This window comes from Stegostoma tigrinum, chromosome 3 (genome assembly GCF_030684315.1).
Source record: "Stegostoma tigrinum isolate sSteTig4 chromosome 3, sSteTig4.hap1, whole genome shotgun sequence".
Lineage (NCBI taxonomy): Eukaryota > Metazoa > Chordata > Chondrichthyes > Orectolobiformes > Stegostomatidae > Stegostoma > Stegostoma tigrinum.
This window is the reverse complement of record NC_081356.1, coordinates 50,572,142-50,587,234: the sequence shown is the minus strand read 5'-3', so window position 1 is coordinate 50,587,234 and position 15,093 is coordinate 50,572,142. Positions and strand designations below refer to the sequence as shown.

Genomic DNA, 15,093 nt, shown 5'->3' with positions numbered 1-15,093 from the left:
CTGCTCTTCTCTCTCTTTGAGCTCTACTATTAGATTAGATTCCCTACAGTGTGGAAACAGGCCCTTTGGCCCAAAAAGTCCACACCACCCCTTGAAGCATCCCACCCAGACCCATCCCCCTATAACCCACACACCCCTAAACACTACAGGCAATTTAGCATGGCCGATCCACCTAGCCTGCACAGCTTTGGACTGTGGGAGGAAACCAGAACACCTGGAGGAAACCCACACAGTCACGGGGAGAATGTGCAAACTCCGCACAGACAGTTGCCCGAGGCTGGAATCAAACCAGAGTCCCTGGTGCTGTGAGGCAGTAGTACTAATCACTGAGCCACCGTGCCGCCCCTATTGTTTACTCCCTATCCGCTTTGCCTTCCTTTTTTTTGCACATAAACTGACGTTTTCCCGGCCACCATCAGTTCTGAGGAAGGGTCACTGGACCTGAAACACCCCCCCCCCCCCCCCCCCCCCACCACAACCACCACTCCAGAATGCCCTGTAGCCACTCTGAGACATCTTTGACCCTAGCAACCGGGAGAAAACACACCACTCTTGCAGACTTGTTTGTAGCCACAGAAATGTCCGTCTATTTACCTTACAATCGCCACTTCACTTCGTACAATGGCACTCCCACATTTCTCCCCTCTCTCTCGTGCAGCCAAGCCAGCTATGGTGCACCAATTTAGCTGTTGCTACTTTCCTCTGACAGGAAATCCTACCGCCCTGCAATTGTATCCATAGCAATACAGCTGTTTTGCATGGCTATGTCCGGATGGTACTGCTGTATTAACTGCCTAGTTCTCCTCCTCTGCCTGGTGATCATTCATTCCCTTTCCACCTGTGGAGTCTGCAGAGTGACCACTTCTATGCATGTGAGCCTCATGGATGCTTAACAGAGTCCCAAGTTACCACTCCAGTTCAAAAACATGAGCTTCTGGGAAACACCATCTGCATACAGTATGTTCCTGGGCACTGCTCAATGTTTCAAACAGAACAGAAAGAGCACACCACCACCTTGAGTTCTCTTCCTTAAAATCAAATCCTTAGATTGGTCTCAAAATTAAATAATATTTAATTTCTCTTGGGCCCTTCTTCCTTGGACTATTGCCCTGAGAACACAAAACCAGAATGGTTTAAAAGTGAGAGCTGGCTATAAGTTCGGGAATGTTACTTAAAGCGGTGGACAGGGTGGTGGATATGCAAATAAACAGTACACAGACAAACTGACAATTTATTCATTTAGAGCTGGCACAAAAGTAAAACAGCAAAATGGGAAGAACTGAAGAAAATCAGTGCCATTTGGGAAAATGTGCTGGGAAAACTTCTGGGACTAGAGGAAATAAGGGAATGGGTGACCACTGAACAGTCCAGAAAGTATAGCTGGAGCTATGGCTCCCACATACATGGCAGAAAGAATAATAAAGAAACATATTATCCCTATGGTAAGGTAGTAGAGCTCTGAGCTGCAGAGAAACCTGGTGTACTACTGCACAAATCACAGAAGGTTAACATGCAGGTATAGCAAGAAATCAGGAAGGTGAATCAAGTGTTATGTTTTATTGTGAGGGGAACTGAATGTGAGTAAGGATGTTATGCTCCAGTCATACAGAATGTTGATAAAACAGCATTTAGAGCACTTTTTGTATCTTGCTGGTCACTGTACTTGTGCTAACATGTTGGAAGCAGAGAGGTTTACTTGACTGATAGCTGGAATGAGCAGATTACTTTATGAGGACAGGCTAGGCAGGCAAGTATTCTGAAGTACCAGCACCCTGATTGGCCATCGGCCACCTGGGAATTGTTGATAAAATCAAAGTTTATACATACAGGTGTTCGTGTCACTATCAGAGGACTTATCTGGACAGTATCTTTTGAAAGACTGTAAAGATAGTTTACCACACATTAACAAAGAAGCCCATGAGGGATAAAGAGAAGTAGAACATCTCTGATGTCTTCCCTGTAACATACCATAGGACACATGTAGTCATACTGTTGGTGGTGCACTGGCAAGTTAGATGTGGTAAAAAACAGATAAGCTAATGGTGTTTTGTTAGAGTGGTACAGAAAGTCACAATTCAAGGTGAAGAACTACAGAAGAATGTACAGCCTAGTCAGGGGTTGATTGAGAAGAAAGTGGTGAAGTCTATTTGGTGTGCTTGGCCTGCTGTGTTCATCCAGCTTCACACTTTGTTATCTACAGTGTGAAGCTGGATGAACACAGCTGGCCAAGCAACATGACAGCAGCAGGAAATAACATGTAGAGCTGGATGAACACAGCTGGCCGAGCAGGAATGCTGACGTTTCGGGCCTAGACCTTCTTCAGGGAAAAAAAACTTCCAATTCCCCGGTCCCCAACACCTATTTCCCCTCGGTCCAGGAACTCCGTACCTACGTCCGTGACACCACCCATACCCTCCACCTCCTCCAGAACTTCCAATTCCCCAGTCCGCAACACCTACGTACCACTCAGAGGAACAGGAAGCAAATGAATCTTCCCCCACCGATGCACGTGAGCGGATCTGGTGATTGGCAGAGTGACTTTGGTGGGGCGGGGTCTGGTGATTGGCAGTTTGTCTTGGGTGGGGCGGAGTCTGGTGATTGGCAGTGTGGCTTGGGGGCGGGATCTGGTGACTGGCGGTGTGACTTGGGGAGGGGGATCTGGTGACTGGCGGTGTGACTTGGGGAGGGGGATCTGGTGGTTGGCGATGTGATGGGGCGGGGTCTGATGATTGGCGGTGTGACTTGGGGGGGGGCGGGATCTGGTGTTTTGTGGTGTAACTTCGGGGGGGGCGGGGTCTGGTGCTTGGCGGTGTGACGGGGATGGGATCTGGTGATTGGCGGTGTCACGGGGGGCGGGGTTTGGTGACTGGCGATGGGACTTGGTGGCGCCCTATCTGGCGAAGCGTCGGGAGTAGGCTGAGTCTGGTGTCTTTTGTAAGAGAGACGATTGAACTATGGCACAAAGTGTTCAAGTCGGGGGTGACACCATCTTCGGTAAAATCATTCGCAAAGAAATCCCGTGTGAACTCCTGTACGAAGACGATAAGGTAGAGCCAGGCCGCGTCGAGCGATCTTGCGTCAACTGTTTGCTGTTATATCACTTAAAGCTGTGAGCGAGCTTGTATCGAGGCCTGGTGCCTTGTTTGCCTGTGCTGACTCAGCCGTCCAAACCCCACCGAAATGATGGAAGCTGCGCCGCAAGTGGGGGTGGTATGCTGAATCTTCCCTGTAATTTCACTGCTGTCTATTTCACTTCGTGCCTTCATGGATACTGGTGAACCGCCTTAAATTGAGCGCGGAGATTAAGCTGAGGTTTTCCCGTGGAACCAAGCCGTCAACAGTCATTGCTGCACCAAAGCTGACCTTGGTGGTGTTCTGATATCAGCGATCGGGTGGTTTATTACCAGACGCTTCAGACTCTGTTGCAGCCCATTTTGGGTGAACAAATGACAAGTTACATTTGCGCTAAAGAATTTGCCAGGCAATTAGTAAGTCCAACAGGAGACGCTGCTCTTTAACATTCAGTTGAGTTACCATTCCTGAATCCCCCACTATCAACTTCACGGGGATTACCATGAACCAGAAGCTGAACTGGGCTACCTACGTGACTATGATAACAAGATGTAGAGCTGGATGAACATAGAAGGCCTCAGAGGAGCAGGAAAGTTGACGTTTTGGGGTCTAGGCCTGAAACGTCAGCTTTCCTGCTCCTCTGCTGCTTGGCCTTCTGTGTTCATCCAGCTCTACACTTTTTGTTCTCAGATTCTGAACATCTGCAGTTCATACTATCTCTAGAACACTTAGGAAATACCATACTTTAGTGTAAGAATCTGAGTTTGAAAGATCCAGACCAGAAGTGTTGGTTAGAATGCTGAAGGTGTTATTTGAAGCTGAGGAAGACTAAGCTTCCCTTTTGTGAAAAACCAAAAGGGATGTGAAATAACAGTGCAGAGGCTGGTAATCCATCACCAAGTGGCCCTTTATTTACAAGTACACAGTAGACTGGCTGTGACCACCCAGTTTGGAGTCAGTCCCTGAAGTGAGGAGATTCTAAATCGCTTGTTCATATCAATCAGCCAGGGCTCCCTGATTGACTGTTGGTGTTAACCTGGGTCAATAAAATCCACCTGGTTCTAATCGTAATGGAGGATACCAAACTCTCAAGCCACCATCCTTATCTCCTTTTCTGGCCAAATTTCTTGGTACCTCTTTCTGGATGCATCTGTCCAGGTGACTGATTTGATGCTGCCTTCAACCAGGCATCAAGATGGATGCATGAATAAGAAAGGTTCAGAAGGACATGGGCCAAATGTTGGCATATGGAACTAGATTAACTTAGTATATTTGGTTGGCATGGAGAAGTTCGACTGAGGGGTATGTTTCCATGCTGTATGCTCAATAACTGCATTTTATCAGAATGAAATGGAGTTTCTTTTCACAGTGTATTGCTTTTAATGATATTCAACCACAAGCTCCAACTCACTTCTTAGTGGTCCCAAAGAAGCCAATTGCCCAGTTGTCTAAAGCAGAAGACTCTGATGCAGAGGTAAGTGAAGTTGTTACACTTCTTAAAGTAATTCAAGCTTTGACAGCATTTTAGTGATATCTTAACATAAGATATTTAAAGATGCTTAACAGACTCTATGGAAAGATTAGAAATATTTGGCTGAAGAATTGAGTTTGAATGATGATGACAAAGGGAAAGCAATGGTGAAGTTAAGCAGCTTACCCAGATGACCTTTGAGACTGGTTCAGGCAGCTGAAGCTTGCTGGTAATAGTGGGACCTCAGGAAGGAAGATGAAGTTTCAAGTCAAAATGGATAGCTCAGGAGAGTAAAAGGACAGAAACTTAATGTGGAGGTATGGTGAGTGAGATCATTCTTCACTTTAGAGAAGAAAAATTGGAACAAAATTTTAAACCTGATGCAGTGGAGTACCGCAAGCCAGTGTAAATCAACTGCATGTGTAGATGGGATGTACTCAATAGTATTCTAGGCAAGTTTTTATATTTTGAGGTTAAAAGTCAAAAGATCAGCAGTGAGGGGAGATAATGAAATTGTTGTGTACGAAGTTTCAAAGTTTGTAAAGTTGTCAGTTGGAGCTGGATAATCTTGTGGTAAAAGTAGATGCAGAGAATAAGGCTTGAAGCACAACTTAGAGTCGATCAGGATGCTAAGTTTGCAAAGAGCTTAAGAGAGTGTCTGTCTGAAGAAGGTTTGGAATTAGTGAAAGGGAGTAGGGGTTTAGCTGGGGGAAGGTGAGATGAAAAAAATTTTAAGACTTGATTTTGGACTGGCCTGATGGTGCAGAGAGGTTGAGATAAGTCTGCTGGTAACAACGATGAGGGTCTGCATGTTGATTTTAGTAAGAGGAGTAATCAAGGAAAGGCTTATGGAAAGTGTGATGGATGTATTTTTGCAGTGGAGGTTATTTGTTAAAATCACCTAAGTGGATGTAAAACTCCAAGGAAAGTTCCAAAAAGATGCATTGGATCCTGAGAAATGAGGATAAGGCAGGAACAAAATGCTGTGATTGATGTTTGATCTGCTGAAATTTGAACAAGGCCATTGCAATGAATTGGTCAGCAACAATGTGCTGCCCAGGACCTAAAGTGAGATAGGACGTTGCAGGTGAGGTTATAGCTTTTGAGGATTTAAAGGTCAAGTGTGGGATTTCTTTTAAGGAATGGAGGTTATAATGATAAATCTGAAAGGAAATTGTGAATTGCACCCTCTTCTTATTTCATGTTAACTAAAATGTGTTCAGACAGAAGCTAGGGGAACAAGGGATTGTGAAGTAACGTTTTGAGTTAAGTTTGAATCTGGCAGAAGTTGGAAGTGGAGTGTAGATCAATGGTAGTTTAGAATTAAACAAGTTTTTCTAATTATATTTCTGAAATGCCATGCAGTAACTTCAATGTGCTACATAAATAAAAGTTGTTGGAATTAAAAATTGGGGCAGAAAGGAAAAGATGGACGTGAAAAGCACAGGCATCTGCACGGCCAGTCTCCATCTTCTTGATTAAGTTCGTAAGGTGTGCATATTTTAACAGTCTGGGTGTAGAGGGGTTTAGATAATTGGCAGTAAAAGGAACTTGAGCCATATAATGTTGCTACCAAAAAAAAATCCTTTTGGTGGATATGCTGATGGCTTTATCATTTTTAAATGTCTCAACACATCCCTCAATATTTTAAACTCCATGGAAAATATACCAAGTAAAGGAGGTTTTGTTTTTTTTCATGGACAAATCTAAACAGCTATGGAAAGATTTAAAATGAGACTTTACCTGCTCAAAGTCCAGTCATTTGCAGAGTTATAAAGCTGACTCAGTGGAGTTGTCCAGTTGTACAACATGGAAACAGACCCTACGGCCCAACTAGTCTACAACCTTGTTCCCAAACTAAATGAGTCCCTCAATCATTCCTATTCATGTATATATCCAAATAGCTGTTAAATATTGTAAATCTGTACCTGCATTCACCACTTCCTCTGGCAGTTCATTTCACATGTGAACCACTGTTTTTAAAAATAAACAGTTGCCCCCGTGTCCTTTTTTAAAACTTTCTCCCCTCGTCTTAAAAATCGGCCCCCAAGTTGGAACTTTTCCACCATAGGGGTAAGAACCTTGCTATTCACCTTATCTCTGTCCCTGGTGATTTTGTAAACCTATGAGGTCATCCCTCATTCTCTATGCTCCTGTGAAAATGTCCCAGCCTATCTAGCCTATTTTTTTTAATAGCTCCAACCCTTCATTCCTAGTAACATGACATCCCAGTACTTGTACTCAAAGGTCGGAGCAATGCAGAGAAGTGTGCTAAATGCTTATTAGGCAGGTTGTCTACCTGTGATGCAAAGTTCAGAGAATTTTGTACCTAATCCCCTAGGTCTGTCTGATCTAAACACTACCCAGGGCCCTACAATTGATTGTGAGTTCTGCCCTTGTTTATTTTACCAAAATGCAATACCTCGCATTGGTCCAAATTAAACTCAATCTGCCACTCCTCAGCCCGTAGACCTAATTAGATTCCCTAGTGTGGAAACAGGTCCTTCGGCCCAACAAGTCCACACCGCCCCTTGCAGCATCCCACCCAGACCCATCCCCACTATAACCCACACACCCCTGAACATTACGGGCAATTTAGCATGGCCAATCCACCTAGCCTACACATCTTTGGACTGAGAGGAAACTGGAGCACCCAGAGGAAACCCATGCAGAAACGGGGAGAATGTGCAAACTCCACACAGACCGTTACCCGAAGCGGGAATCGAACCCGATTCCCTGGCATTGTGAGGCTGCAGTGCTAACCACTGAGCCACCGTGCCGCCCCAAAATTGATCAAGACCTCTTTGTAATCTTGGATAATGTCCTTCACTGTCCACCATATTGCCAATTTTGGTATCATCTGCAAAATTACCAGCCATGCCTTTTATGCTCTCCTTCAAATCATTTATATAAATGACTGACAAAAGTAGACCCAGTGGCCTCCAGCCTGAAAAACAACACCACCCATTAACCTTCTAAATTCTGGAGAAAATAGGCCCCATTTAGATCATCTTTCCTCTTAACCTAGCCCATGAAGCCCAGGGGTCTCCCCTTTGTAAAACTCCATTTGTACTCCTTCCTCTGGCAGACAGGAATACAAGAACAGGACATGGTCAAACCAAGGCTCCACTATGCCTTGGCCACTGGTGTCCTTTTTTGACCCATCACTGGTGTATCTAACTTTTGGAGGGAAATCATGCAGAAGGTTTCACGCTGTAGGGATTCTATGATTACAAGAATGAAATTGTCTCCTGAAAGTATACAAATCTGTACTTTGCAAGTGCTCAATGTTCCCGTGTGAGACATTGCTCTTTCGTTGAAAGAGTTTAGGTCATTTACAGGTTGAAAAACCACTTTCTTCTCATTTTCCTCTTGGTCACTGAGATCAGTTGTAACATTGTAATATGTTAAGAGCATCAGGATGGGGAAATTAAACATGGCCTGATGCTATGTCAGGATTAACTTATTAAGTCCCATTTTATGTAGATTAGATGTTAACTCTATAATAATTCTGTTTAATTTAGTAAATGTTTTGTTAATTCTATGGTGAATTATACTGATTCAATTTTTTCAAATATCTTTTAGCTTTTGGGACACCTGATGATCGTTGCTAAAAAGTGTGCTGTGGAGATGGGCTTAACAAATGGCTACAGACTCATCCTTAATGAAGGCAAAGAAGGTGGACAGTCTGTCTACCACATGCATCTTCATGTATGTGGTGGACGTCAGATGCTTTGGCCACCAGGTTAACTGTTACTTGAATGTTGCTCAATTACTGGAAGAATTAGTCCAGTCTCTTAAATAAAAAGCATGTTGCATGCTACAGTATGCCAATCTCAAAAACATTACTACTGCTTTCATGTTTCAATTGCTATAAAGCTTACAGAATAAATTCAGTTCATCAATCTGCTATGCAAATACTATAAACTCATTGACAAAGTAAATTTTGTGTGAGTCCCTATCCACCAAGACTTCCCTTTCTTTTGTTACCAAGTATCAATCCTACAGCTGTCTTGTTGGCCACAGAGCTGCCCAATCTTAACAGTTGAACAGCTGAACCCTGATGTCTTTCCCACTGGAATATTAAATCAATACTATATGCTTATAATATGGAGATGATAGCCTAGTGGTATTATCACTGGGTCGTTAATCTGAGATGTAGGATTGTTCTGGCTGCCTGTTCAAATCCTGCCCTTCCATGGTATTTAGGAACTCCAAAATCAAAATGATGTTTTTAAAAGAAGAAATCCAATACTCATTTCTGATTGTAGAAATCATAACAAATCATCTTTCTTACTAGCCAAAATAAGGAATGGACATGGGAACAAAGCACTTTGAAGCAGGACTATGCCCTTAGCCCCATCTGAGCCTGATCCACCATTCAATGAAATCATCGCTGATCTTGCTGAGTTCTCAGTTCCACTTTCCTGTGTTCACCATATGTCTCACAACTCTCTTGTCTGTCAAAAGTCTACATGACTCAACCTTTTAGTCAATGACCCAGAATCCATTACGCTTTGGGGGAGAAACCCTCACACTTATGTCCCTTTTGAGTTCTTTAAAAAAAAGCTAATTGCTGCCTCGAAGGGAGACTTCGTTCTTAAAATATATTTTAATTAATCAATTTGCCAAGTTATGTAAACTTTTTCACCAAGAACTTAAAGTTTTACTTTCAGCCTAATCAACAATGAAAATTATTATAGCATCTATCTCTGCTGACTCACAAGGAAACTTTGTATTAAAATTATTCCAATAGCTTAACTTCATCTTTTTCTATATTGAAGTTCCCTGATGGCGGAAAATAAAAGCACCTTTGTAGACAAGTATGTTTCTTGGTTGAACCTGTTGTGGACCAGACCAAGCCCCCTTAAAATGTAGTGAGAAGATAGATTAGTCAAATACCAGGCTTGAAGCAAAACACAGTTGATAGTTAAAATACAAACAAAAGAAAGAAGAGTTGGAATAACAACTCTATTGGAAAGCTGAACAGGAAATAGATCATTTAACTAGTATTGTCACACCCAATAAACATGCCCTTGGCAAAGGTAAATTCAGTAAAATAGGTAATCTCAGGTGCAACTTTAGCAGCAAGTCTGGAGAAAAGTATGTTAATTCCATTAAGGAGCTGCTTTGAAAGCAAAGCATAGTGGGTTTTGACAGTGTCTCCTGACACCCATGAAAGTTCACATGGTGTGTCTGGAACATTCTGCACATACATACAGAAAAATCTTTGCCAGTAACATTGCTGCACCTAAATAAGTGTAATAAATATGAGTGAATGGGATGGAATGACATCAATGGCAAAGGTAAATTCAGTAAAATAGGTAGTCTCAGGTGCAACTTTAGCAGCAAGATGAGAACCCAATGTTTTGGCTGTAATAAAGAGAGAAGGAATGCTTCTACATCTAGCTTCAAGACCCCAGCAACTACTGAAAATTAAAATAAAATCTTAATTCTTTGGGAGCTTGACCTTCATACTGCTTTTATAGTTCCAACTTCTGCCTCAACCTGTCTTTATAAACAAAAATTCCAAGACAAAATGCACCTCTTTAAGCCACTGCATCATGACAAACCAACAAGTCTGGAGAAAAGTATGTTAATTCCATTAAGGAGCTGTTTTGAAAGCAAAGCGTAGTGGGTTTTGACAGTGTCACCTGACACCCATGAAAGTTCACATGGTGTTTGTGGAATATTCCACACATGCATACAGAAAAATCTTTGCCAGCAACATGGCTGCACCTAAATAAGTGTAATAAATATGAGTGAATGGGATGGAATGACATTAATGGCAGTACAAGCTTTTTAAATGTGTGCTGAGAGCATTTTTAAGGTATCAGCAGATATTCTCAATTGGTTTATCTTTCTGTGTGGATCATCCCAAGTACACTAGGGGCTGTAGGATTTAGTTCCTTTTTATTTTGCATTTGCCTACAGATCAGACACTCAGTAGTTAAATTTGTAGATTTGGCCTTCAGTAATTTGCAACCCACTGAGTTGGAGGAGCAATAAAGATAAATGTTAGCCAGATTTGCTCCTTAAACAGAAGTATTAACTTTGTTATTCAATTATCAAAAGCTGGTGGGAGCTCAAATTCAACCTGGATACCAGTTGTAGTCTCTCTCTGTAATAGGAGAGCAGGCCTAGGACCAGGGTGACTTTACTTTTAAATAGTCCAACCAGGGAATGAGCCCAGCCAATGGATCAAAGTTTCAGTAGGGGAGCATTTCAGGAACAGTGTCCATAATTCTGTAAGTTTTAAGTCACTTCTGGAGAAGGACAAGATTCATTCTTATAGAACATAGAACATAGAACAGTACAGCACAGAACAGGCCCTTCAGCCCACAATGTTGTGCCGACCATTGATCCTCATGGATGCACCCTCAAATTTCTGTGACCATATGCATGTCCAGCAGTCTCTTAAATGACCCCAATGACCTTGCTTCCACAACTGCTGCTGGCAACGCATTCCATGCTCTCACAACTCTCTGCGTAAAGAACCTGCCTCTGACATCCCCTCTATACTTTCCACCAACCAGCTTAAAACTATGACCCCTCGTGCTAGCCATTTCTGCCCTGGGAAATAGTCTCTGGCTATCGACTCTATCTATGCCTCTCATTATCTTGTATAAATTACAATTTCACATTCTTGTGAAAGTATTAAACTATTAACTACTAAAATATTAGACAGGAACTGGGGAAGGTATGCGGGGAGCAGCTGTTTGAGGGGAAAACCACAGCTGGCATGTGCAGCTGGATGAACACAGCAGGCCAAGCAGCATCAGAGGAGCAGGAAAGCTGACGTTTCGAGTCGAGACCGTCTTCAGAAAAATCCATTCCCCCACCACTCTCTGTGTAAAGAACCTACCTCTGACATCTTCCCTATACCTACGTTAAATCATCTTAAAATTATGCACCCTTGTAATAGGCATTTTTGTCCTGGGAAAAAGTTTCTAGCTATCAGCTTCACCTATTCCTCTCATCATCTTGTACGTCTCTAACCCTCATCCATCATTTCTCCAATGAGAAAAGGCCTAGCTCTCTCAACCTTGCCTCATAAGACCTGCCTTCCAGTCCAGGCAGCATCCTGGTAAATCCCCTCTGCACCCTGTCTAAAGTTTCCACATCCTTCCATGAACGAGGTGACCAGAACTGAACACAATATTCCAAGTGTGGTCTAACAAGGGTCTTAGAGAGCTGCAGCATAACCTTGCGGCTCTTAAACTCAATCCCCCTGCCAATGAAAGACAACACACTACATGCCTTCATAACAACACTATCAACTTGGATGTTGATGCCAAGATCTCTCTGTTCCTCCACACTGCCAAACATCCTGCCATTAACCCTGTATTCTGTATTCAAATTTGGCTTTCCAAAATGAATCGCTTCACACTTTTTTGGGTTGAATTTCATCTGCCACTTCTTTGCCCAGCTCTGCATTCAGTCAATGTTCCATTGCAAACTACAACAGCTCTCCACACTATCCACAACTCCACCAAGCTTCGTGTCATCAACAAACTTACTCATCCAGCCTTCCACTTCCTCATCCAAGTCATTTATAAAGATCACAAAGAGCAGAGGTCCCAGAACAGATCCCTACAGAAAACCACTGGTCACCAGTGGTTAAGAATCCACATAGCGTCTGTGAGTCTGGTTCGCAACCACAGAATCTCCTTGTCTGTTCCCCCAACTATTGAATCCCCTATCACTATCGCTCTCCTGTGCTATTCCCTTCTAAGCCACAGAGCCAGGCTCAGTGCCAGAGACCTGACTCCTATGTATTTTCCCTGTTAGGTCACCACTCCTCCGATAATATCCAAAGCGGTATGCTTATTATTGAGGGGATCCCTGCACGGTCTGCTTATTTCCTTTCCCTCTCCTGATGGTCACCCAACTGCCCTTATCCTGTAATTTAGGTATGACTACCTCCCTATGGCTCTTCTCTATCACCCCCTCAGCCTCCCGAATGATCCAGAGTACATCCAGCTCCAGTTCCCTAACGCGGTCTGTGAGGAGCTGGAGTTGGGTGCACTTCTTACAGTTGAAGTCAGCAGGGTTACTAGTAGTGACCCTTACCTCCCACGTCCTGCATGAGGAGCATGCAACTGGCCTAGTTTCCATCCCCTCTGCTCTAAATTGCCAAAAGAGATAAATAGAAAAAAATGGGAAAAAAATCCTCACCTTACCGACCCTCTACATGGAGTCTTTTTTTTGGTTGGGGAGGTGGATGGACGGAAGACACTACACGTATAGTGTTTCGGGTTTGGTCACTGCTTGAATATACGAGTTCACTTACCCAGCAGTCCCCATGTCTGCATTTGGTCCTGCTCAGCCTTCGCTCTGCCAATTCATAAGGTAAGTATTTTACACACAAACTCATCCTCCTGGCTGCCGCCAGCTCCCGCCACTGAAGTAGAGAAATTTAAAAGACATTTGGATTGGTATATGAATAGGTAGGGTATAGAGGGATATGGGCCAAATGCTGGCAAATGGGACTGGATTAATTTAGGATTGCTGGTCAGCATAGACGAGTTGGACCGGAGAGTCTGTTCCCATGCTGTACAACTCTGACTCCAAGTGACAATGATGAAGACAGAACGGAAAATGTTTTTGTTTGCATTAGCAAGACCTTTGACAATGTCTGTCATGGTAGTCTGATATTAAAGGTGAAGCGACATGGCATCTTGGCTGAGCTGATAAAATAGATACAAAACTGGCTTAGCAATAGAAGACAGAATGTGGCAATTCAAAGGTGTTTCTCTGATTGGAGGTCTGCAATCAAGAGACAAGAGGTTGCAGAGACAAGCACAAAAATTCCTGGAAGCATGGCACTCCAAGAAGCAGGCTATTAATAAACACATTGAACTCAACCCCATATACATTCCACTATGGACGAGTCTCAGAAGGGAGGCAATCCATCGCAACAGACCCCAGAGTTTAAAAGCCAAGCGGGAAAACACACCAATGCTTCATCAGAGGCTCTCCTGAGGATATTACCAAGCGTGGTAACAAAATGTCTGCCGAACACCAAACCAGCTCGGCGAGACAACCAACCTCAGCATAAGCATATGGAGGGGTCTAGGTACGCATGTCCACAGTTCCCTGAAAGTGGATAAGGTGATCAGGGCAGAGTATAAAAGTTGGCAAGTTGTAGCTGTATAGAACTTAGGCCTCTTTTGAAATGTTGTGGACAGTTCTGGTCACCACACTACAAGAATGGTGAGGTTTTGGACACAGTACAGAGATGGTTTACCAAGGTGTTGCCTGAATTGCAGGCTACTAACTGTGAGGAGAGGTTGGTTTGTTTTCACTCAAACATTGAAGAATGAGGAATGACCTCATAGAAGGATGCAAAATTAGGAAAGGCATGGATAGAATGATTTAGTCAGTGTCTTTTCAACTGGGCAGAACTGTTAATTACTGGGGAACATAGGTTTAGGGTAAAAGGAGGTAGGTTTAAGGGAGATGTGAGAGCCAGGTTTTTTACAAAGATGGTAGTCAGGAATGTGCTGTCATAAGAGATGGTCGCGACAGGTGCAATAGCAATGTTTAAGAGATATCTTGCCCAATTGATGAATAAGCAGGGAACAGAGGGAGAAGAACCATGTAGAGGCAAAAGGTTTTTAGTTTCAAAAGTCTTCTTGTGTTAGAACAAAGATCAAAGAAAATTACAGCACAGGAACAGGCTCTCCAGCCCTCCAAGCCCACGCCGATCGAGATCCTCTGTCTAAATCTGTCAACTATTTTCTAAGGGTCTGTATCCCTTTGCTCCCTGCCCATCCATGTACCTGTCCAGATACACCTTAAAAGACACTCTCATGTCTGCATCTACAACCTCCGCTGACAACGCGTTCCAGGCACCCACCACCCTCTGCGTAAAGAACTTCCCACGTACATGTCCCATAAACTTTCCTCCTCTCACTTTGAACTCATGACCCCTGGTAACTGAGTCCCCCACTCTGGAAAAAAACTTCTTGCCATCCACCTTGTCTATACCTCTCGTGATTTTATAGACCTCAATCAGGTCCCCCCTCAATCTCCGTCTTTCTAATGAAAATAAACCTAATCTACTCAACCTTTCTTCATAGCAAGCACCCTCCATGCCAGACAACATCCTGGCGAACCTCCTCTGCATTCTTTCCAAAGCAGCCACCTCCTTTTGGTAATGTGGCGACCAGAACTGTACGCAGTACTCCAAATGTGGCCGAACCAAAGTCTTATACAACTGTAACATGACCTGCCAACTCTTGTACTCAATACCCTGTCCAATGAAGAAAAGCATGCCATATGCCTTCTTGACCACTCTATTGACCTGCGTTGCCACCTTCAAGGAACAATGGACCTGAACACCCAGATCTCTCTGAACATCAATTTTCCCCAGGACTTTTCCATTTACTGTATAGTTTGATTAGATTCCCTACAGAGTGGAAACAGGCCCTTCAGCCCAACAAGTCCACACCGCCCCTTGCAGCATCCCACCCAGACCTATCCCCCTATAACCCACACACACCGCTGAACACTATGGGCAATTTAGCATGGCCAATCCACCTAGG

General features: G+C 43.5%; 1 protein-coding gene across 1 annotated transcript; it reads left to right on the top strand.

The window, feature by feature from the left end:
• The first annotated feature begins 2,845 nt into the window (after window positions 1-2,845).
• hint1 (histidine triad nucleotide binding protein 1) lies at window positions 2,846-8,391 on the top strand. Its single transcript, XM_048528173.2, has 3 exons — window positions 2,846-3,047; window positions 4,442-4,546; window positions 8,129-8,391. Exons 1-3 carry the CDS (start codon window positions 2,955-2,957, stop codon window positions 8,291-8,293), a joined length of 363 nt encoding a protein of 120 aa, XP_048384130.1. The 5' UTR covers window positions 2,846-2,954; the 3' UTR covers window positions 8,294-8,391.
• The last annotated feature ends 6,702 nt before the right edge of the window (window positions 8,392-15,093 follow it).